The sequence below is a fragment of the Geotrypetes seraphini genome, chromosome 13, assembly GCF_902459505.1.
Source record: "Geotrypetes seraphini chromosome 13, aGeoSer1.1, whole genome shotgun sequence".
NCBI classification, from domain to species: domain Eukaryota; kingdom Metazoa; phylum Chordata; class Amphibia; order Gymnophiona; family Dermophiidae; genus Geotrypetes; species Geotrypetes seraphini.
Window position 1 is genome coordinate 24049723 of NC_047096.1, and position 18411 is coordinate 24068133.

General features: G+C 42.1%; 1 protein-coding gene across 11 annotated transcripts in view; it reads right to left on the reverse strand.

Moving 5' to 3' along the window:
• Window positions 1–18411, reverse strand: part of PHLDB1 (pleckstrin homology like domain family B member 1) — a 142625-nt gene that overhangs the window by 93097 nt on the left and 31117 nt on the right. For all 11 annotated transcript variants that reach the window (XM_033917615.1, XM_033917616.1, XM_033917619.1 and 8 more), the window contains exons 2-4: window positions 13097–13203; window positions 1306–1429; window positions 85–255 (exon numbers count right to left, since the gene is read on the reverse strand). In XM_033917615.1, coding sequence (XP_033773506.1) covers window positions 85–255; window positions 1306–1429; window positions 13097–13156 — 355 coding nt within the window. In that variant the 5' untranslated portion in view covers window positions 13157–13203. The remainder of the gene's footprint in view (window positions 1–84; window positions 256–1305; window positions 1430–13096; window positions 13204–18411) is intronic.

The window sequence follows — 18411 nt, forward strand, 5'->3', positions numbered from 1 at the left end:
ATGAAAAGTAGGTGAGAGTGACCGAGAAATGGGCCCTTTCTAGACATAGTGATAAGAGTTTGCTCATAATTGGGAGGTTCTTACCCTGAGTTAGACGTGTGGGCTTTGCAATCTGTAGCCCATCTATGGCACATAGATTTCCACAAGGGTACAGAGTGATGGTCCCTCGTAAGTTCTCAATGTAGCAGTGTGCAGGGACTATGCCAGGGCCCTCAATAAGTACATCCTGAGCTGTACAACCAAATGTAGTCCTTCCTAGAATAGAAAAAGGCCAAAAATAGAGGAAAAAATATGTTTATGGATAATGCCAAAACAGGTCCTCTTCTCTACATTCTGCACTGCTTCCCTCCCTTTTCATTCCTCCATAGTTTCCCATCTAATTCTCTCTCTTTTTCCATTCCCTCTCTAAATATACTGCCTGTCTCTGTCTCTACTTATACTCCTTATCCTTTCCACCCACTCACTCACTATCCAACTCCTTTTCCACAGGCTTCCCAGTCCCTTCCCTCTCTTATCTCCTGCAGTCTACGTCCCACCATTTTCTCCCTCTTCATATTCTCCCATTCTTTCCCCCTCACCCTAATTCTATTTCCGGTTATGATTCTACGCTACTTGCAGAGTGTGAAGGGCCTCAATGCTCGAAAGCTTTCCATGGTAGCAAGACTTGTTAAAGCAGAGTGACTGCTAAAGAAAGCTCTCCTGCCAATGTTTAAAAAGGTTCTCAGGGGCTTCTACCAATTCTCATAGCCGCCACCAAGAACCCAAAGAAAATGCATCATAAGGAGCTCATTAGTATTTAAATGAGTTCTCCTTGTGATGCACAAAAGGAACGTCCCCTTTTTATAGGGCAAAAGTTTCCGGCAGGTCTGGACCTGTTGGTAGCTGTTGTGTGTGTGTTGTGTGAGGCACACAACACCCACTGGACAGCTGCACCCATTAAAAAAAAAAAAAAAAAAAGTCTGCAGCCCCTGCTCTCCTTGGAATCCCCGATCCACTGCATCACAGAACTCCTCAAAGCCGGCGGTGGCTTTGGGGCTTCCCCTGCCGCTCAGCTGTTTGGGAATTCCCTGCCGCTCAGCTGATTGTTAGACGATCGGACAATTTAGTGCATCGGGGCCTTAGTTTCTTCCAGGAGCAGCAGGATAATAGCAGTGCTTGAATTGCCAACATTTAAGTGACAGCCTGGGGAAAGGGGGCTCCCCTTTAGTTTCTTCCAAGGACAACAGAATGATAATGGCACTGAACTGGAGATGAACAGGGTGGTTAAAAACTTTATGGTGGGTGAGGGGTGAGAATCTCACATACCTTCCTCCAGGGGCAACAGAGTGATGGCGGTGCTGAGGCGGCCACTGCCGAGGCTCACCAGATGCGGCTTCTCCGCTTGAACCTTCAGCCCCTTGCCTGTATCAATCAGATCCAAAGGTGTGTTCTGTGGATGACATATTACATTTCATCACCCCAAGAATAAGAAAGAACAAAACCCATAAAAAGATGGAGCCTGGTTTGGTCACTCTTAGAACCAGAATCCTTATTAACAACAGTTTATGGACTCTTCATCCAGGAACTTGTCCACCTTTTTTTTTTAAACACAGCTTCATATCCTGAACTTAAGGTATAGGGAGGTGGGGAAGTTTATTATTATATGTTTTATATGATAATGGAATATATGGGAGGGAGGGATGGGAAAGTGGAAGGGATAAGAATTTATGAAATATATCAATGATTGTTTGTAAGTGATGTATTTATTGTTAATATGAATGAATATATTTAACACTTAATATATTTTTGAAAATGAATAAAGAATTAATAAAAAATAAAATAAAATAAACACAGCTTCACTAACTGCTTTTACTGCATCCCCCAGCAATAAAATTTGCACTGGGAGAAAAATATACATTCTCCAATTTGTTTTTAAAATGCTACCTGCATTTACCTCTTTCACTGAACTCATGATTTTATACACCTCCATCATATCCATGCTCAGCCATCTCCTCTCCAAGCAGAAGAGCCCTAAGCCTTTCCCAGTTCTGTTTTTTCTAAGATAGGTGCCAGTACTCTTGCAGAGACAACCCGGGGGGGGGGGGAGGGGGGAACCTGGGCTTTGTTTTGGGGTTTTTTTAGCCAGTATGGTATATATAGCTGTGTGACCCAGAATAGCCCTACCTGGAATGTAAAAGCATTCCAATAACAGTCTCATGGGCAGAAGTGACACCTCTGTAGGACAGCATTCTGTCAGAGAGCACGACATTAATGACTTTATGGTGAGAATACTAAAGTTTCAAAACCATCCAGGAACATAAAACCTTTGAAGTTAAAATGATGAAATATTTTGTCACCCACCAGAAAGGACTTAAAGATCTGAGTTTCCCATCATATTATAAACCATAAAATTATACTGTTTTGTCACCCTCTGATCATCCAACACCCCCCCCTACTTTTCTTCCCGAGACTGTAATTAGAATGCTTTTATGTTTCTCATATATATTCTGATATAGATCATCATCTGAAAACCAAAAAGGATTGACCCCAAAGTATCCACAGAGAAAAAAATACAGAAGAAACCAAAAGAAACTCTGTGGAATGACGATGTTCCTAGTGAACTAGGTCCTTTAAGGTTTTCATGTGGATTATTTTATTTTTATGTGGATGATTTTATTTTATGTGGATGATTTATTGTACCTTTGGAACTTTGACATTTTTCAAATAAAGTCCATTTAAGGAACATCATCATTCCACAGACGATGGTTTCTTTTGGTTTCTTATAGATTATCATTTGCTCATTTCAGTACAGGAAAAAAAATATTCCTCATACAACTAGATCTATCCGCAGCGTTTGACCTGGTTGACCATAACATTCTTCTACAAATTCTCTCCCTCTGTCACTTCCAAGGCACGGGACTCGGAAACGACGTCGGAGAGAGCTGAAACTGCCACAGGCAGCAAGTTCGGGGTACTGCTCATGCCAGGAAAATTAAAGAGGTATGAGGGAAGGGATGCACACACGTGGCAGGGGTGGGGGTCGGGAAGGAGCGAGGGTGGAGAGGAGGATGGGTGTTGGTGCCTGGGATGGACCACCCCCTTCCACCACTGCTCAAGAGCCTTGGGTAAGAGATTTGCCCATTTTCAAGTTCATGCAGACAATATGTTCCTCCTCTGCCTAGTCAAAGATTCTTTTGAGGATACATTGCAATACTTAACAAGACTAAAGTCCTCCGGGTCAGTGATTACAGCTCATTACTGCAAACAGGCTTGGTCTTAATTACAGGAGAACATCTTAAGATTGAGAATGTCCAGATAACCTCTTAAGTAATCCGCCTTGAACCGCAAGGTAATGGCGGAATAAAAGTCACTACAGTAATGTAATGAAGTTCTGGACGTCTTTCTGGACTCCCACCTATACCTTTGAAACCCGAATAGATTCTTTGGTAAAATAAAATTCTTCATCAGACTTAGCTATGAGCAATTGGACCTGTCTTAAGTCAGATTAGTTTTAGAAAAATTGTTCAGGCAGTTCTACTCCCTTAAAGTACTGCAACTCTCTGGTATCTCTGAGAAGGAATACAAAAGACTGAAACTACTCCAGAATACGGCAGCCAGATTAATCTTTTGGCAAAGTCACTACGAGAGGGCAAGGCCACTACTGAGAGAGCTACCAAAGAAGAAAGGAACTCAATTTAAGATTGCTTGTATGGTCCATAAGGCCATATCTCTTTAATTGGCAGGCTGCTTTTGTTAACTTGGGGATCCTTTTACAAAGGTGCATTAGGACCTTAACGCATGGAATAGCGTGCGCTAAATTGCCGCGCGTGCTAGCCGCTACCGCCTCCTCTTGAGCAGGTGGTAGTTTTTCAGGTAGCGTGCACTAATCCGGTGCGTGTGCTAAAAACGCTAGTGTTCCTTTGTAAAAGGAGCCCATGATGTTGAACGAGAGCAACAGTGCCAAGTAAACAGGCATTTGGAGATGAAGATCCCCCAAAAGGGCCAAAGAAGACACGTTGCTTCTGAGCAACAATACCAAATAAAGGGTTAAATGGAGAAAACTTACACTGAAGTCACTAGTTCACTCAACAACTCCAGAACACAACACTAAGCTGACGTTTCCTGTTCCACACCAAGTTCACCGGAAAAAGCTATTCAAGACCACCTTTGAATCTGGAACAACCTACCATTGTAACTACGACAGACTTCATCCTACAGCTATTTCAGGAAAATGCTAAAAACTTCCCTCTGTCATTCTCATGATCGCCATCCAATTATAAATACAGAACCTTACTGTAATTACGCTGGAACCTCTGACAAATCTTATTGTAAGCCACAATGAATCCTTGTAGAAATTTGCAGGATATAAGAAATTGTATGGTAAGGTATGATGACCCTTAATGTGGAACCTAGAATTGTGGAACTGTAATTTCAGTTACTCTTTCCTATATGAATTATTTTGCACTTGTTCACATTATATTTCACCTGCCATCGGAGGCCCAGTCTCCCAAAGCCCTCCTGCAGTTTCTCGCAATCTGCTTATGATTGAATAACTCTGCGACATCGGGAATTTTGATCACTTCACTCATTATTCCTGTTTGCAGGTCATTTTATAAATATGTCTAAAAACCACCAGTCCCAGTACAGATCCCTGATGTACACCACTATTCATATGTCTCAGTTGATAATATTGACTGATTAACCATACTTTCTGTTTTCTATCTTTTAACCTGATCCCAATCTACAATTGGACATTGGTTCCTATGATATGAATCTCTCCCGAAGCACTTTTGTCAAACATTCCGGAAATCCAGATATCACATTTACCACATATTTATTAACACCTTTAAATAAATGTAGCAGATTTGTGGCACGATGTCCCTTGACTAAATCCATATTGGCTGTGTTCCAATAAGCCATTATTATCTATATGTTGAGTTATTTTGTTATTTATAAATGTTTCTTTGATTTCAGACTGGAATGAGCTGGAACAGGCAATCCTGTCTCTTCTGAAAAGCCCTGAGAAGATTTAAAGCAGGCCATTTAGCAATAGGGTACCTCTTAGCAACACAGTTTGTAAGGAATTTAAGGAAACACCGAGCTGATTTCCAGGTTTATACCTACACTGAAGTTCTAAGTCTAAATGTCCCTGAATGCAGTGAACGCTATGATTAATTAGGAACTCCAATCTCTCTGTAGATGCAGGCAGGCAAAAGAGAAATCATATTTATAGGGCATATTTTATCAAGCTGCGCTGGAGGTTTTTAGCGCAGACCGGCAAGGTTAAGTGCTCCGACGCTCATAGGAATTCAATGGGCGTCAGGGCATTTGCTGCGCTGGCCCACCCTAAAACCCTCAAGTGCAGCTTGATAAAAGGGGCCGTAAGAGAGTCTGAAGGCTCACTGGGGATACATTCTCACCTGCTGCAAAGATAGGCCTGCGTAAGCAGAGAAAATTGGTTTCCCGTGTGAAAACTGTATAATTATTTATAGAGAGTTTGCATAAGAGGCTGCAAAGACTCAGCAAACAAGAAAATGTTGTTGCCTGTTAATAACAGTGACCTTTTATTTTTACATTGTAAATTTTTGGAACAGGATTATAATCCATATTTTTAAAAATCACATATAAAGCCAACTACGTCGTTATGGTATATTCTTGTAATCATTTTTTAGTCTTCTCTCTCCACCCCACCTCTCCTTTCATTTCAATCATATCACTCCACTCCTACAACTGTAACATTTATCTATCTATATACTGTATATATATAAATATATATATATTACATTACATTAGAGCAGGGGTGTCCAACCTTTTGACTTCACTGGGCCGCATTGGCCGAAAAAAATGTTTCTGGGGCCTTGCAAATGCTGCAGTAAGACACAGGAGGGAGCCGGCAAGACGGTAAACACCTAGGGGCAGCAAAGGAAAACACTGCATCGCCCTCGACCGGGGCCACACAAAATACTTCACAGGGCCGCATGCATTAGAGATTTCTATTCCGCCATTGCCTTGCAGTTCAAGGCAGATTACAAAAGAATTACAAAAAAGGTATTACATGAAGAAGAGATCTGGTAATTTCTAGAGGAGATACGGAGTAGATGAGGTTGCTTTGGGGAATCGGGAAGGTATTAGGGAGTGGTATTGGGAAGTGGGAAGGAGCTAGCGGTATTAAGTCGTTTGCAGGAATTTCTTGAAGAGTAGTCTTTATTTATTTTCTGAATGTTTTGTAGTCTGGGATCATAATTAGTAGATTGGGGATTTGGTTGTCAAGTTTTGCTCTTGTGTGGCTAGGAGGCCATCATATACTTTTTTCCATTTGATTTCTTTGATTGGAGGGTACTTGAATGAAGTGTGGGTTTTCCTATGTCTAGTTGATATATCACATGTATGATGTTGTTTTCTTATACCACCCTTAACAGGAAGCAGTGAGGGGTGCTTATGGTTGTCTTCTATTTGCCATCACACCAATACCAAATCTGGCAGCTGTATCAGACAGCCTCGTCGACTTATCTCTTGGTCCCTTCACAGTTCTGGGGATTGCACTTTTGGTCTGATGATCTAAGATGTCAAAGACTTTCTTCCAGAATTCATGTATGACTGAACAGTCTCATCATATGTGCACAAACGGTTCTTGGAACCCACATCCTCCGACTTATTACACCCTAGTCAGAAAGAAGAGAATGTTTATCTTCTTATCCTGACCTTATATCCTGTTGTATGATATTTCTGGCTCTAGCTAGTTTTGATATTCTTTCAAAGACATCTCTCCATTCATCTCTTTCCGGTTTCTTCCCCAGGTTTCTCCCCCATTTCTTGGCTTACTTTAATTCCTTCTCTTGTTTAGAGATCAACATTGCATACAGTTTTGAGATGATTCCTTTCTTAGGCTGGATCTACATAAGAACCTCAAATGGTGATTTCTCTACTTGTACAGTATATCTTGTAACAACTCATGGGCTTGTTACATAGGAGGGAATTTTATATATATATATATATATATATATAGCATCCGAAAAGATCCAGGTTAAGCCCCTACTCTTTAAAGAATTGGCATTTAACTGCGAGAGCAGGACCAACATCTCATAGAAGTTGGTGTAATTCCTGCGCTCAGTTAGGAATTGATGGCCATTATTTTCCAACCAAAGACCAACTCCCAAGTTTTTTGCAATTTGCTCACGGCACTTAGAATTAACCAAACTTTAATCAACAATGAAGGTGAATATCAATTTCGTTTTAGGTTTTCACCTGGGTATATCCCACAGACAATGTATACCAGGGGTCTCAAAGTCCCTCCTTGAGGGCCGCAATCCAGTCGGGTTTTTAGGATTTCCCCAATGAATTTGCATGAGATCTTTGTGCATGCACTGCTTTCAATGCATATTCATTGGGGGAAATCCTGAAAACCCGACTGGATTGCAGCTCTCAAGGAGGGACTTTGAGATCCCTGATGTATACCATGAAGTACACTATGGGCCTTACCCAAAAACATCATTTTTAATCACCAACATTTTTTTTCTTTTTCAAAAAGTGCCCTGTGCAATAAAAAAACTTTTTAAACATTTAATAGTTAGTGTCACTGCGATTCCTTAATAGAATAAATAGAAAAAAGTAGCAACCACCAATCAAAATGTTGCTTTAACTTATCTGGAGATGATTGCAGCTGTCCAAGCAATCTAGGGTGACTTAGCTGAATGCCCTAAAGAGACTCCCTGTTTCATGTTCTTCCACAGGGGCAAGCTCAGAAGTTCATTTTTTTTCTATTTTTAGTTATAAAACTGCCCTCAACTTATACACCGAGAGAACAAGTCTCCCCTGACCCAGAAAAAGGGGTGAGGGGAAGAGACAGCCCAATAAGAACAATCTACCAAATTGGCTATTCATTTACTCCAGATTTCTACGGAGAAGCTAAGTACCTCAACTTTCTGTTCAGCTCGTAACTGTACCGGCTTGGCCGATTTTGGACGCCTCGGATGAGGAGCAGAGACAGCCCAATTAATTTGGTTATTGATGTGATTATTTATTTTGTTCACTTTTAGCACACTGGTTTGTGCTCTAGTTACATTAAATTCGCTCATGGGTTAGCCCGGGGATAATAGCCTTTTGGGTGTATGACTGTGACAGCTGGTGCATTAGGGGCTCATCCCCACAGCAGGCTGCGAGACTGAGGGCTTCCCATTCACTTTCCAAAAATTTGGTAGATTGTTCTTATTGGGCTGTCTCTTCCCCTCACCCCTTTTTCTGGGTCAGGGGAGACTTGATCTCTCGATATATTTCTAGTACTCCTCTATCTGGGTTCTCTTGTCACTCAACGTATACACGACATCGTATGTAATATTATCTTCCACATTATCTGCCAATAACCCACAATAATCAATCATCAATCTTCCTTTGATGTACTAATAATGCTACAATCTGGACCCTAAAATCTCTCTGACACCTTTCTTCATTTCATCTCAGGCAGTAAGCCACGGGTTCCAGTCAGTAGGGAAATCACATTCTGCTGTCCATTCAGCTATACAGCAGCCACATTATCTATAAGGGGCAAAGTGTGTGTGAGAGAGATCCTTTTGAGAAAGCACAGTGCAAACAGCAGACATTTTTTGTAAAGAATGCAGACACTGGCATTGTTTCCAGATTTGCTCTTGCTCTGTTTCCTGCCAAAGAGCACAGATTTAGTTCCTTAGTAATATTTAAGGCATCTGATAATTTACTGCTGGAATTTTTTCCAGTGCATTCCAATCCTCTAAACAAAGCTAGGCATTTCTAGCTCCTGATAAAAAAAAAAAAAAATATGAAAACAGGAATTAAAAGATCTTTTGCAGACACTGTTCTGGAATACGTTGCAAAATGCAATCTCCTAATCCTGAGGTCCCAGTCCTATGTACGCTCCAGCATCTAAAATAAATAGACAGAGAATGGGGGGAGGGAAGGGGGGCAACACACACACAGCATAAAAGGAGAATTTTCCATAAAACTTGGAGTCTCAGCATTTACAGGCCCTGTATTTAAGAATAATTTATGGAGTAATTCTATAAAAGAACACTTATGGTAAAAGTACAAAAATAAAAATGAAATGAAATAGGACCATGTGAATGTAAACCTTGTAAATGAGAAAAATATGTAGACATGTGATGGCAACCTCTGTGAGATGAGCGAGGATCGTGTGAATGTAGGCCCTAAAGGTGAGAATATATGTGGACATGTGATACCAACCTCTATTTGAGATCAGGTACAATAAACTTGCACAATATGTCACTCCACAGCGCGCACACTTTTCACACTAACATTTTGCATTTTCACCATTATCACCTTCAATTAGGACCACTGAGGAAGGAGTGTTTTCCGAAACACGGACCGTGTCGGGTCCTGTGGAATCGCTCTTGAGAATCATTTTTATCATTATTTATCCAGCGTTGATTGCTACATTAGATAGCGATCGCCAGTTCTGCAATGCCCACTGGTAAATGTTGCGTCAGCCCTCTCCAGTTTACCTGGTGTCTCCCAAAGCAGAACGTAACTCCCTTGATTCAATATAACGCACCACATGATAGACACCTAACTATAGCTATCCTCTTCATAACCTCTAATTTCTTATTATGTCCTTCCCTCATTTATTGAATTACCTGTAAACCGTGCCGAGCTCTATCTTTATGGAGATGATGTGGTATACAAACTTAAGGTTTAGTTTAGTTTAGTTTCTCTTCCTCTCTTTTTTTTTTTCTCTCTCTCCTTCTCTTTTTCTCTCTCTTCCTCTCTTTTTTTCTCTCTTCTTCTCTTTTTTCTCTCTTCTTCTCTTTTTTCTCTCTTCCTCTCTTTTTTCTCTCTTCTTTTTTTTCTCTCTATCTTTTTCTCCCTCTCTCTTTTTTCTCTCTCTCTTTGTCTCTCCTCTCTTTTTCTCTTTTCTTTCTTCTCTGTTTTATTCTCTCTTCTCCTATTTTTCTGACACTACCCGATCCGCCCACATACTCAAACTATCTTTGCCCTCGTTAAAAGGTGTCATGCATGCAGGTAAATTAGGGAAATCCCTTTTCTTCAAATTCACTGAGCTTTGGAATAACCTCCCTGCCCCGCTGCGGAACCTAGGCTCATTCCAGTTATTCCGAAAGCATCTGAAAACCTGACTTTTCTCCAAAACATAAAGCTATCTACTTAATTGTAAAGCTAGCTATCCTCTTCATAACCTCTAATTTCTTATTATGTCCTTCCCTCATTTATTGAATTACCTGTAAACCGTGTTGAGCTCTATCTTTATGGAGATGATGCGGTATACAAACTTAAGGTTTAGTTTAGTTTCTCTTCCTCTCTCTCTCTCCTTTTTTTCTCTCTCTTCCTCTCTTTTTTTCTCTCTCTCTTCCTCTCTTTTTTTCTCTCTCTCTCTTCCTCTCTTTTTTTCTCTCTCTCTCTTCCTCTCTTTCTCATTCTAATTAAAAGGCTTCATATATGTAAGTAAATTAGGGAAATCCCTTTTCTTCAAATTCACTGAGCTTTGGAATAACCTCCCTGCCCCGCTGCGGAACCTAGGCTCATTCCAATTATTCCAAAAGCATCTGAAAACCTGGCGTTTCTCCAAAACGTAAAGCTACCTATTTAAAATGTAAAGCTAGCTATCCTCTTCATAACCTCTAATTTCTTATTATGTTCTTCCCTCGTTTATTGAATTACTTGTAAACCGTGCCGAGCTCTATCTTTATGGAGATGATGCGATATACAAACTTAAGGTTTAGTTTACTTTAGTTTAGTTTATAGACACTCAGATGGAAGTTAGGAACCCAAACAGGGGTAAATGACAATTAGATGTTATTCTATATGTTAGCACCTAAATATTTCAGGGCCAGATTCTCTAACAGGCGTCTAAAGTTAGGCACCTAACTTACTGTCGTAGCCAGCACTAAAAAATCACGCTATGGTTTTGTAAAAAGGGGGGGGGGGGGGCGGATTAATTGGCATAATCCCCTTAAGAGCCTCAATAATTGGAAAAAAAAAAATTAATTGGGTGACAGGCAGCTACCCGATTCTATAAAAGGTAGCTGTCACATGGCGCCTAGCAGCATCAATGCCTAATTGGGCATTTTTATGGATGGGGCGTGACTTAGGCGCTGCTAAGCACGATTCTCCAAAAACTTAGGCGCCTAAAATGTAGGCCTTTAAAACCCTCACCTACATTTCCGGCACCTACGTTTTTACATAGGCGCCGCTAAGCGCAATTCTGTATGCGGCGCCTAAGCATGACTGACACGCGACTGGTGCCATTTATCGAGGCGCTGGCTGATTTAGGTGCCGTTTACAGAATCCGTGCCTCAGTGTTTAACTGAAAATGCCGCAAGCCACACACTTAAGTGCCAACCTATAGAATCTGTAACTTGTGCGCCTAGGTGCCAACATTTACATCTGCCTTTTTATATGGTACATGTGTTGGGTGCCCAAATGCCAACTAAGGGGGGAATTCATCAATGGGCACCAAGCGATTTAGTGCATGCTAATGATTAGGGCACACTAACTCCCTCTTTCACTAAGGTGCGCTAATCGAATTAGCGCACGCTAAACGCTAATGCGTCCATAGACTAACATGCACTTGTTAGCATTTAGCATGCGCTAAATTGATTAGCGCATCTTAGTAACAGAGGGCCTTAATGCCATGATGCCAATAGGAATATAATGGTTGTCTTAGAACCTGTTGATGAATTCTCCCCCTTTAGTTGGCATTACGGCACCCCGATTCAGTTGTAGAATACAGCCTCTCTTGGCACACAGATTTTGGGTACCTAAATTGAAAGACTTGCCCCCATGTGTACAAGGGGGTGCTGAAAAGTTCTCAGCCCAACCAACTTCCTACATTCTGAGCGTTATTTTGCCACTGTAACTGAAAAGAGTTTTATCTTATTTCATTAAGTGCCGATTTGCAGAAACAAAATTCTCTGTTTTGACATTGTTTCAGATGGTTCATAGACAATGGCGCGAAAGACAAAGGCGCGCCCAGACAATTGAGCGCAGCACGGAGGCGCACACCGCTCAAAATTACTGTTTTTAGGGGCTCCGACGGGGGGTTTTGTTGGGGAACCCCCCCACTTTACTTAATAGACATTGCGCCGGCATTATGGAGGGTTTGGAGGGTTGTAACCCTCCACATTTTACTGTAAACTTAACTTTTTCCCTAAAAACAGGGAAAAAGTGAAGTTTTCAGTAAAATGTGGGGGGTTACAACCCCCCACAACGCCCCCACAACGCGGCACGATGCCTATTAAGTAAAGTGTGGGTGGGTTCCCCCCCACGCCCCCCCCACACACACCCCCACGCCCCCCCCCCCGTCAGAGCCCTAAAAACATTAATTTTGAGCGGCACGCGCCTCCGCGCTGCGCTCAATTGTCTGGGCGCGCCTTTGTCCCGGCGCGCTTTTGACCTGACACCGTTTCAGATCATTGATTGAACCATATCCACGTCATTCTCTTCTTGGTTGGGCTGGGAACTTTTCCGCACCCTCTCCTAGCAACACTCCAGAGCTGAGATTGTGATGTCATAACGCCTCATTCCACCAATAACAGCCAACCTCATCAGTGATGTCACAAAGGCTTGATTGTCCTATACTTGGCTCACTTTTATTATAGTACATACAAGGGGGTGCTGATAAGTTCTCAGCCCAACCAACCAACTTCCTAAATTCTGAGCGTTATTTGGCCACTGTAGCTGAAAAGAGTGTTATCTTATTTCGTTAAGTGCCGATTTGCAGAAACAAAATTCTGTGTTTTGACATTGTTTCAGATCATTGATTGAACCATATCTACGTCACTGTCTACTTGGCTGGGCCGAGAACTATTCAGTACCCCCTCGTATGTATACTTCTGAGGTCTCTAACATATTGGCAGATAATGTGATGACAACATACACCAGCAACCTATCAGTATATCATGAGAAACCGAGTTCCACAGTATGCCTGGGTGTCATCTCTGTCTGTGTCATTACTAAGGGATTTAGAAAAGGATTTCTCACAATATATAGTGTCTCATCTCTTTTCTCCCTCAAGTTAACACCTCTACCCTCAGCCCTGCTGTCAAGCCTGAGAAGTCAGCATACCTGACAAGGATCACCAAGCGAGTTTTCTTTACTTTCAGCGTGAACTGACCTGGATGATGGTGTGCGTTTTCCGGGCTGGGCCGGCCATGCTCCTTTTCAAAGTCTCCATGGTGACCTCATTCACTGCTCCGTGGATCCTTCACATAATGCAAGATCCTGACAATAAGAAGGAGGCAAAAGTTAAGAAACCCCACAATAATAGCAGCGTATAATTCCTCGTGCATCTGGTACTTCCTCTGTGACAGGTCATAAAGTGTTCAAGTAATTTAGTTACCTAGAATCACAGTGGCGCAGTGGTTAGAGCTACAGCTTCAGCACCCTGAGGTTCTGGGTTCAAACCCCACGCTGCTCCCTGTGACCCTGGGTAAGTCTCTTAATCCTCCACTGCCCCAGGTACATTAAAGAGATTGTGAGCCCACCAGGACAGAGGGAAAATGTTTGAAGTACCTGCAAGTAAAACTGCTTTGAGTGTGGTTGTATAATTAAAAAATTACAAGTCTCAATCCCTTTCCTTTAATTAATTCGTTAAGATTTACAGAAATGCTAAGAACAGCAGCAGCGCTTTGCAAATCCTATGCTTCCCCCAGGCATCATTTTGCCCTGAGCAAGGGATACTCCCCCACCCCTTCTCTATGCTTCCTTCATGTTAATCACATGTTGCAGCATCTCCTGTCAACATTCACAAAAAAACTACTAACCCCATTCAGTGGGATAGGATCCAGCACTAAAGGAGATGGGACTTGCCCGGAGTCACAAGGAGCTGCAATGGGAATTGAACTCACAACCTCAGGGTGCTCTAACCACTACAAAACTTTCAATGACTATTAGAAGTCTTTGTCAGAAGAGACACCAAAAAGGAAGAGCGAGAGCGAGGTGCATCGGCCGAGCTATGTACTGGAATAGCAGGGATGCCGCTGCTCAGCGAACAGAGGCCGATTGAGCTATCCCTTAAGAATATCCCCTTTCTGGAAACTGGGATTGAGGAAAGATCTTTCCTTTCTCAGTGGCAGGTTGGGGGATGTGCCATATCTGACCATGACTTCCACAGATCAAAATCCAATCTCGAAAGAACTTCACCTAGTGGTCAGCTTTGACATAAGCAAAAACATACAAATCGGCTTGATTAGATTGCCCGAAGACCTCATTAGAGTAATGGAAGCATGGCGGCAATGTCCTATAAAGGGGAAACACCTTGAGACAGCTGATGGCGCAACGTGAATTCATGTCAGAGTCCCGCTTTATCTTTCTTAAGACGAGTATTAATTATTAAGTTCAAACAATTTTATTGATGACAAACCAACACCACATAACAGCATCTCAACAGAATTCAGCGAAAATAACCAGAATACATCAACAATACAAATCACTATAAAGATCCAGTCATCGACATTTTTTGTTCCCCCCCTCCAGCAGTAATGATCCCCATCTCCCCCTCCCTAAATCGCTGATCTTACAAACTACCCGGAGAAAACAATTGTAACCCCCAGGCTTTAAAGAGTTCCTACAATAAACCAAACCCTTCCCTCCCCAAGCCTCCCCCCAACCTATACAAACTACCAAGGAAAGCTGCAGGTATGTAGTAATGCCCTCAACCAATGGAAGACAACGCCTCCCTATCACTCCCCCACCACCCCACAGCACCCTCGAGCACCTACCCAAGATCATCCCCCCAGAACTCCCCCCTCCCCCACCCAACAGAAACCAATCATTGAGCAAGGCTCCAAAGTCTACAGCAAACTAACCAGAGCTCATTAAGCAACATACTACGTCCTTGAGGATGCAACTGCTCCAAAGAAGGCCCCCAAATTTTCAAATAACGCCATCTCCCCTTCCACTTCCCATGAACATCCCTCGCCTCCCAACTTGTCAATTGATGGAGGAAATTACGCCAGTGCCAATAAGCAGAAATGGCAGCGGACAGCCGAGTATTAATTATTAAATTAATAAAGACACTGAAGAATTGGAAAATAGTAAAATATTTATTAAAGACCGATGACGAGGCCGGTTACAAAATAATCTCAAATGAAAGAATGCTGAATTTTGAGAAGTAGCCGCTGAGGTCTTTGGGCAGTCTAATCAAGCTGATTTATAAGTTTTTACTTATAAAAACCAGTTGTGAAAGCTATCTATTGGGTGAAGTTATTTAGAGATTAGATTATTGAGATTTCACCTGACAAGCACAGAAAGCCATTTGTATTGTGGTATAGATCAAAGTCCAGCACCAGACACTCACAATATCATCTGTCCCCAGAGTTCGCCCTACGTAAAGAAAAGATTGTTTTGGCGCCTACATGTTTGCTCAGGTCAAACAAAACACAGGTGTGAAAAATTGTCAGAAAGTACCAAAACCAGAGCCAGGCAACTGCCCAGAAACAGAATGACTGCTATATACAGTCCCTTTAATCTTATAGGTAATGTGGCTGCTGTATAGTTCCTTGAAATAGAAGCACCATGGCTGGTACACATGGCAAAGACCATACAACTGGTATGTGCAATGCCCCCACTCCAGAGACAGACTGGCACACCATCCCTCCAGCCAGGCTGTGCAGCTAGCTGACAACACTGTAACATAGTAGATGACGGCAGATAAAGACCCGAATGGTCCATCCAGTCTGCCCAACCTGATTCAATTTAAATTTTTTATTTTATTTTATTTTTTTTAATTTTTCTTCTTAGCTATTTCTGGGAAAGAATCCAAAGCTTTACCCGGTACTGTGCTTGGGTTCCAACTGCCAAAATCTCTGTTAAGACTTACTCCAGCCCATCTACACCCTCCCAGCCATTGAAGCCCTCCCCTGCCCATCCTCCACCAAACGGCCATACACAGACACAGACCGTGCAAGTCTGCCCAGTAACTGGCCTAGTTCAATATTTAATATTATTTTCTGATTCTAAATCTTCTGTGTTCATCCCACGCTTCTTTGAACTCAGTCACAGTTTTACTCTCCACCACCTCTCTCGGGAGCGCATTCCAGGCATCCACTACCCTCTCCGTAAAGTAGAATTTCCTAACATTGCCCCTGAATCTACCACCCCTCAACCTCAAATTATGTCCTCTGTTTTTACCATTTTCCTTTCTCTGGAAAAGATTTTGTTCTACGTTAATACCCTTCAAGTATTTGAACGTCTGAATCATATCTCCCCTGTCTCTCCTTTCCTCTAGGGTATACATATTCAGGGCTTCCATGGAAGTTCTGTGACAGTGTAACTTACAAATGGAATTCCCATTAGCCACAAACAATGTGACCAGCATATACCAGTCACCCTATGCAGAGATACAGTGTCACTGGAATCCATGGCTCTGAATTTAGTTCTTCAAGCAGGAAGGACAAAGCTTCCTTTCTCCTAAAATAAACTTGGAGAGGACATTGGTCGCTAAACCCAAAGATTTCCTGAAGCTGCGATGTGTGCCCCTGGGTGGGGACTGCCGTGGCTAATGCTTGGAGAGGCACTGCAGGGTCTGAAGTGTTGACACAGCAGAGTCGTATCAGGGGAAGGAATGGCCGGTGAAGTTTCTCAGACTAACGGCGTCCGCACACTTCTGCTTATTGTGTCACAGCTTTGAGATCGGAAAAGCAAACATTTTTTTGATTCCAAACATATAGTGACTTATAGAGACTGGGATGTCTCTGCTTCAAGGTATTATCTGGCCTAGCCCCTAAATACATAACAGACCTCTTCTCATTCTCAACCAACAGACATGAGAGAAGAACACACCTGAAATTTGTTTCCCCACCGGCTAGAGGATGCAAATATAAGAGATACCATCAACAACTTCTATCGTATCAAGCAGCCTTATGGGGCAAAGACTTAGAAAAACTAATTACACACACAAACAACTATGGTGAATTTAGGAAACACCTAAAAACATAGGTTCTCGAAATACCTAGGTAACGATTCAGGACAATAGCCCCCTTCGTAATCCCACCCAGATCTGATCTTGAAAACTGTTAACCTCTAATCTCTAACTATGAATGCTCCACTCAATTTATGGAATTTTTCTAATTCATTGTAAATCGCACGGAACTTCACGGACCTGCAGTATATAAACTGTTGCTATTATTATCACTGTTGTTACTATCAGATGTTCTCAGCTATACTCTGTAAGTCGCTGTCTGTACAGTTTCTCTTCGTTGTAAACCGCCTAGAAGTCGCAAGATTGTTGGCGGTATATAAGAATAAAGTTATTATTATTATTATTATTATTCTCCACCTGCTCCCTAAGCCTTCTGGCTTCCCCCACCACACACACGAGCTAATATGGCTGTTCTGACAAGAGTCTCATTGAAGACTAGGCCAGGGTTTCATCCGAGCGCTACCAAGCTCACGTTGCCAGTCTTCTAGGAAGGGAAGCAGGAGTGCCAATTTGCCAGCTGTAAGCTCCTAGTATAGAGTGACAGTGTTTATTTTATGTATTTACATTTTCTATTCTGCTTTATTTGAACAAGTCAAAATAGATAACAATCTGCTTAGGATGGGCAGCATTTAGCGTACGCAATTTTATACCTATGGGCCACATGACACGTAGTGCAAGCTAATGTCCGCTAGTGCATGCTAGGTTTTAGTAAAAGGGCTCCTAAGTTAGAAACAGGAAAAGAACTCCATAATCATATAATCATATAAACCACCTCCCGCCCTCCCCCTTCCTTTCTCTTCCCCTCCCCCCTCCGCTCCTTTGGCTCTCTCTCCCTCCCTCTTTCCTTCCAATCTAACCTTGTCGCTGCTTGTAACTCTGATAAATTTCTGCTAAAATGTTCCAACATTTCCTTCCTCATTGCTTGTAACTCCGACAAAATGTTGTAAATCCGTGTTCAGATCGGATCTTAATTAATTGATGTGAACCGCCTAGAACTCATTGGGTATGGCGGTATACAAGAACATAATAATAATAATAATAAAAAAAGGAAAGAAAAATCAAACACACAAGACACATTCTGGACAAAATAGAGTGCTTGAACCAGGGGCCGACATCCCAAATGCTTGCTGAAATGTATGTTCTCCTAGGCTTCCACAGCTGGCATCATGTTTCTTGCAGTTTTCCGGGTCTGGCTGCTTCTGGTCAGGTAGAACGTTTCAGCCATCATGCTGTGGCTTTCTTCAGGGTACCCAACAAAACAACAGTGGAGGTTCGAGAACAATGGCGTGCAATTTTATTCAACAAATCATAGTCTTGCGCGGTAGCTCAACACGCAAGTGTTTCGGCCATTGCGGCCTGCTTCAGGAGCCTTTTTAAAACTCACGATCACAATTTCTCATATAATTAAGAAACTGACGATTCAAAGTAACTCAGGAAATAAAACGTAGAAGTACAGAAACTCACTGCGCACCAGGTTTCTCTCCTGGTTTTTGTTTCTTCAGGGTATG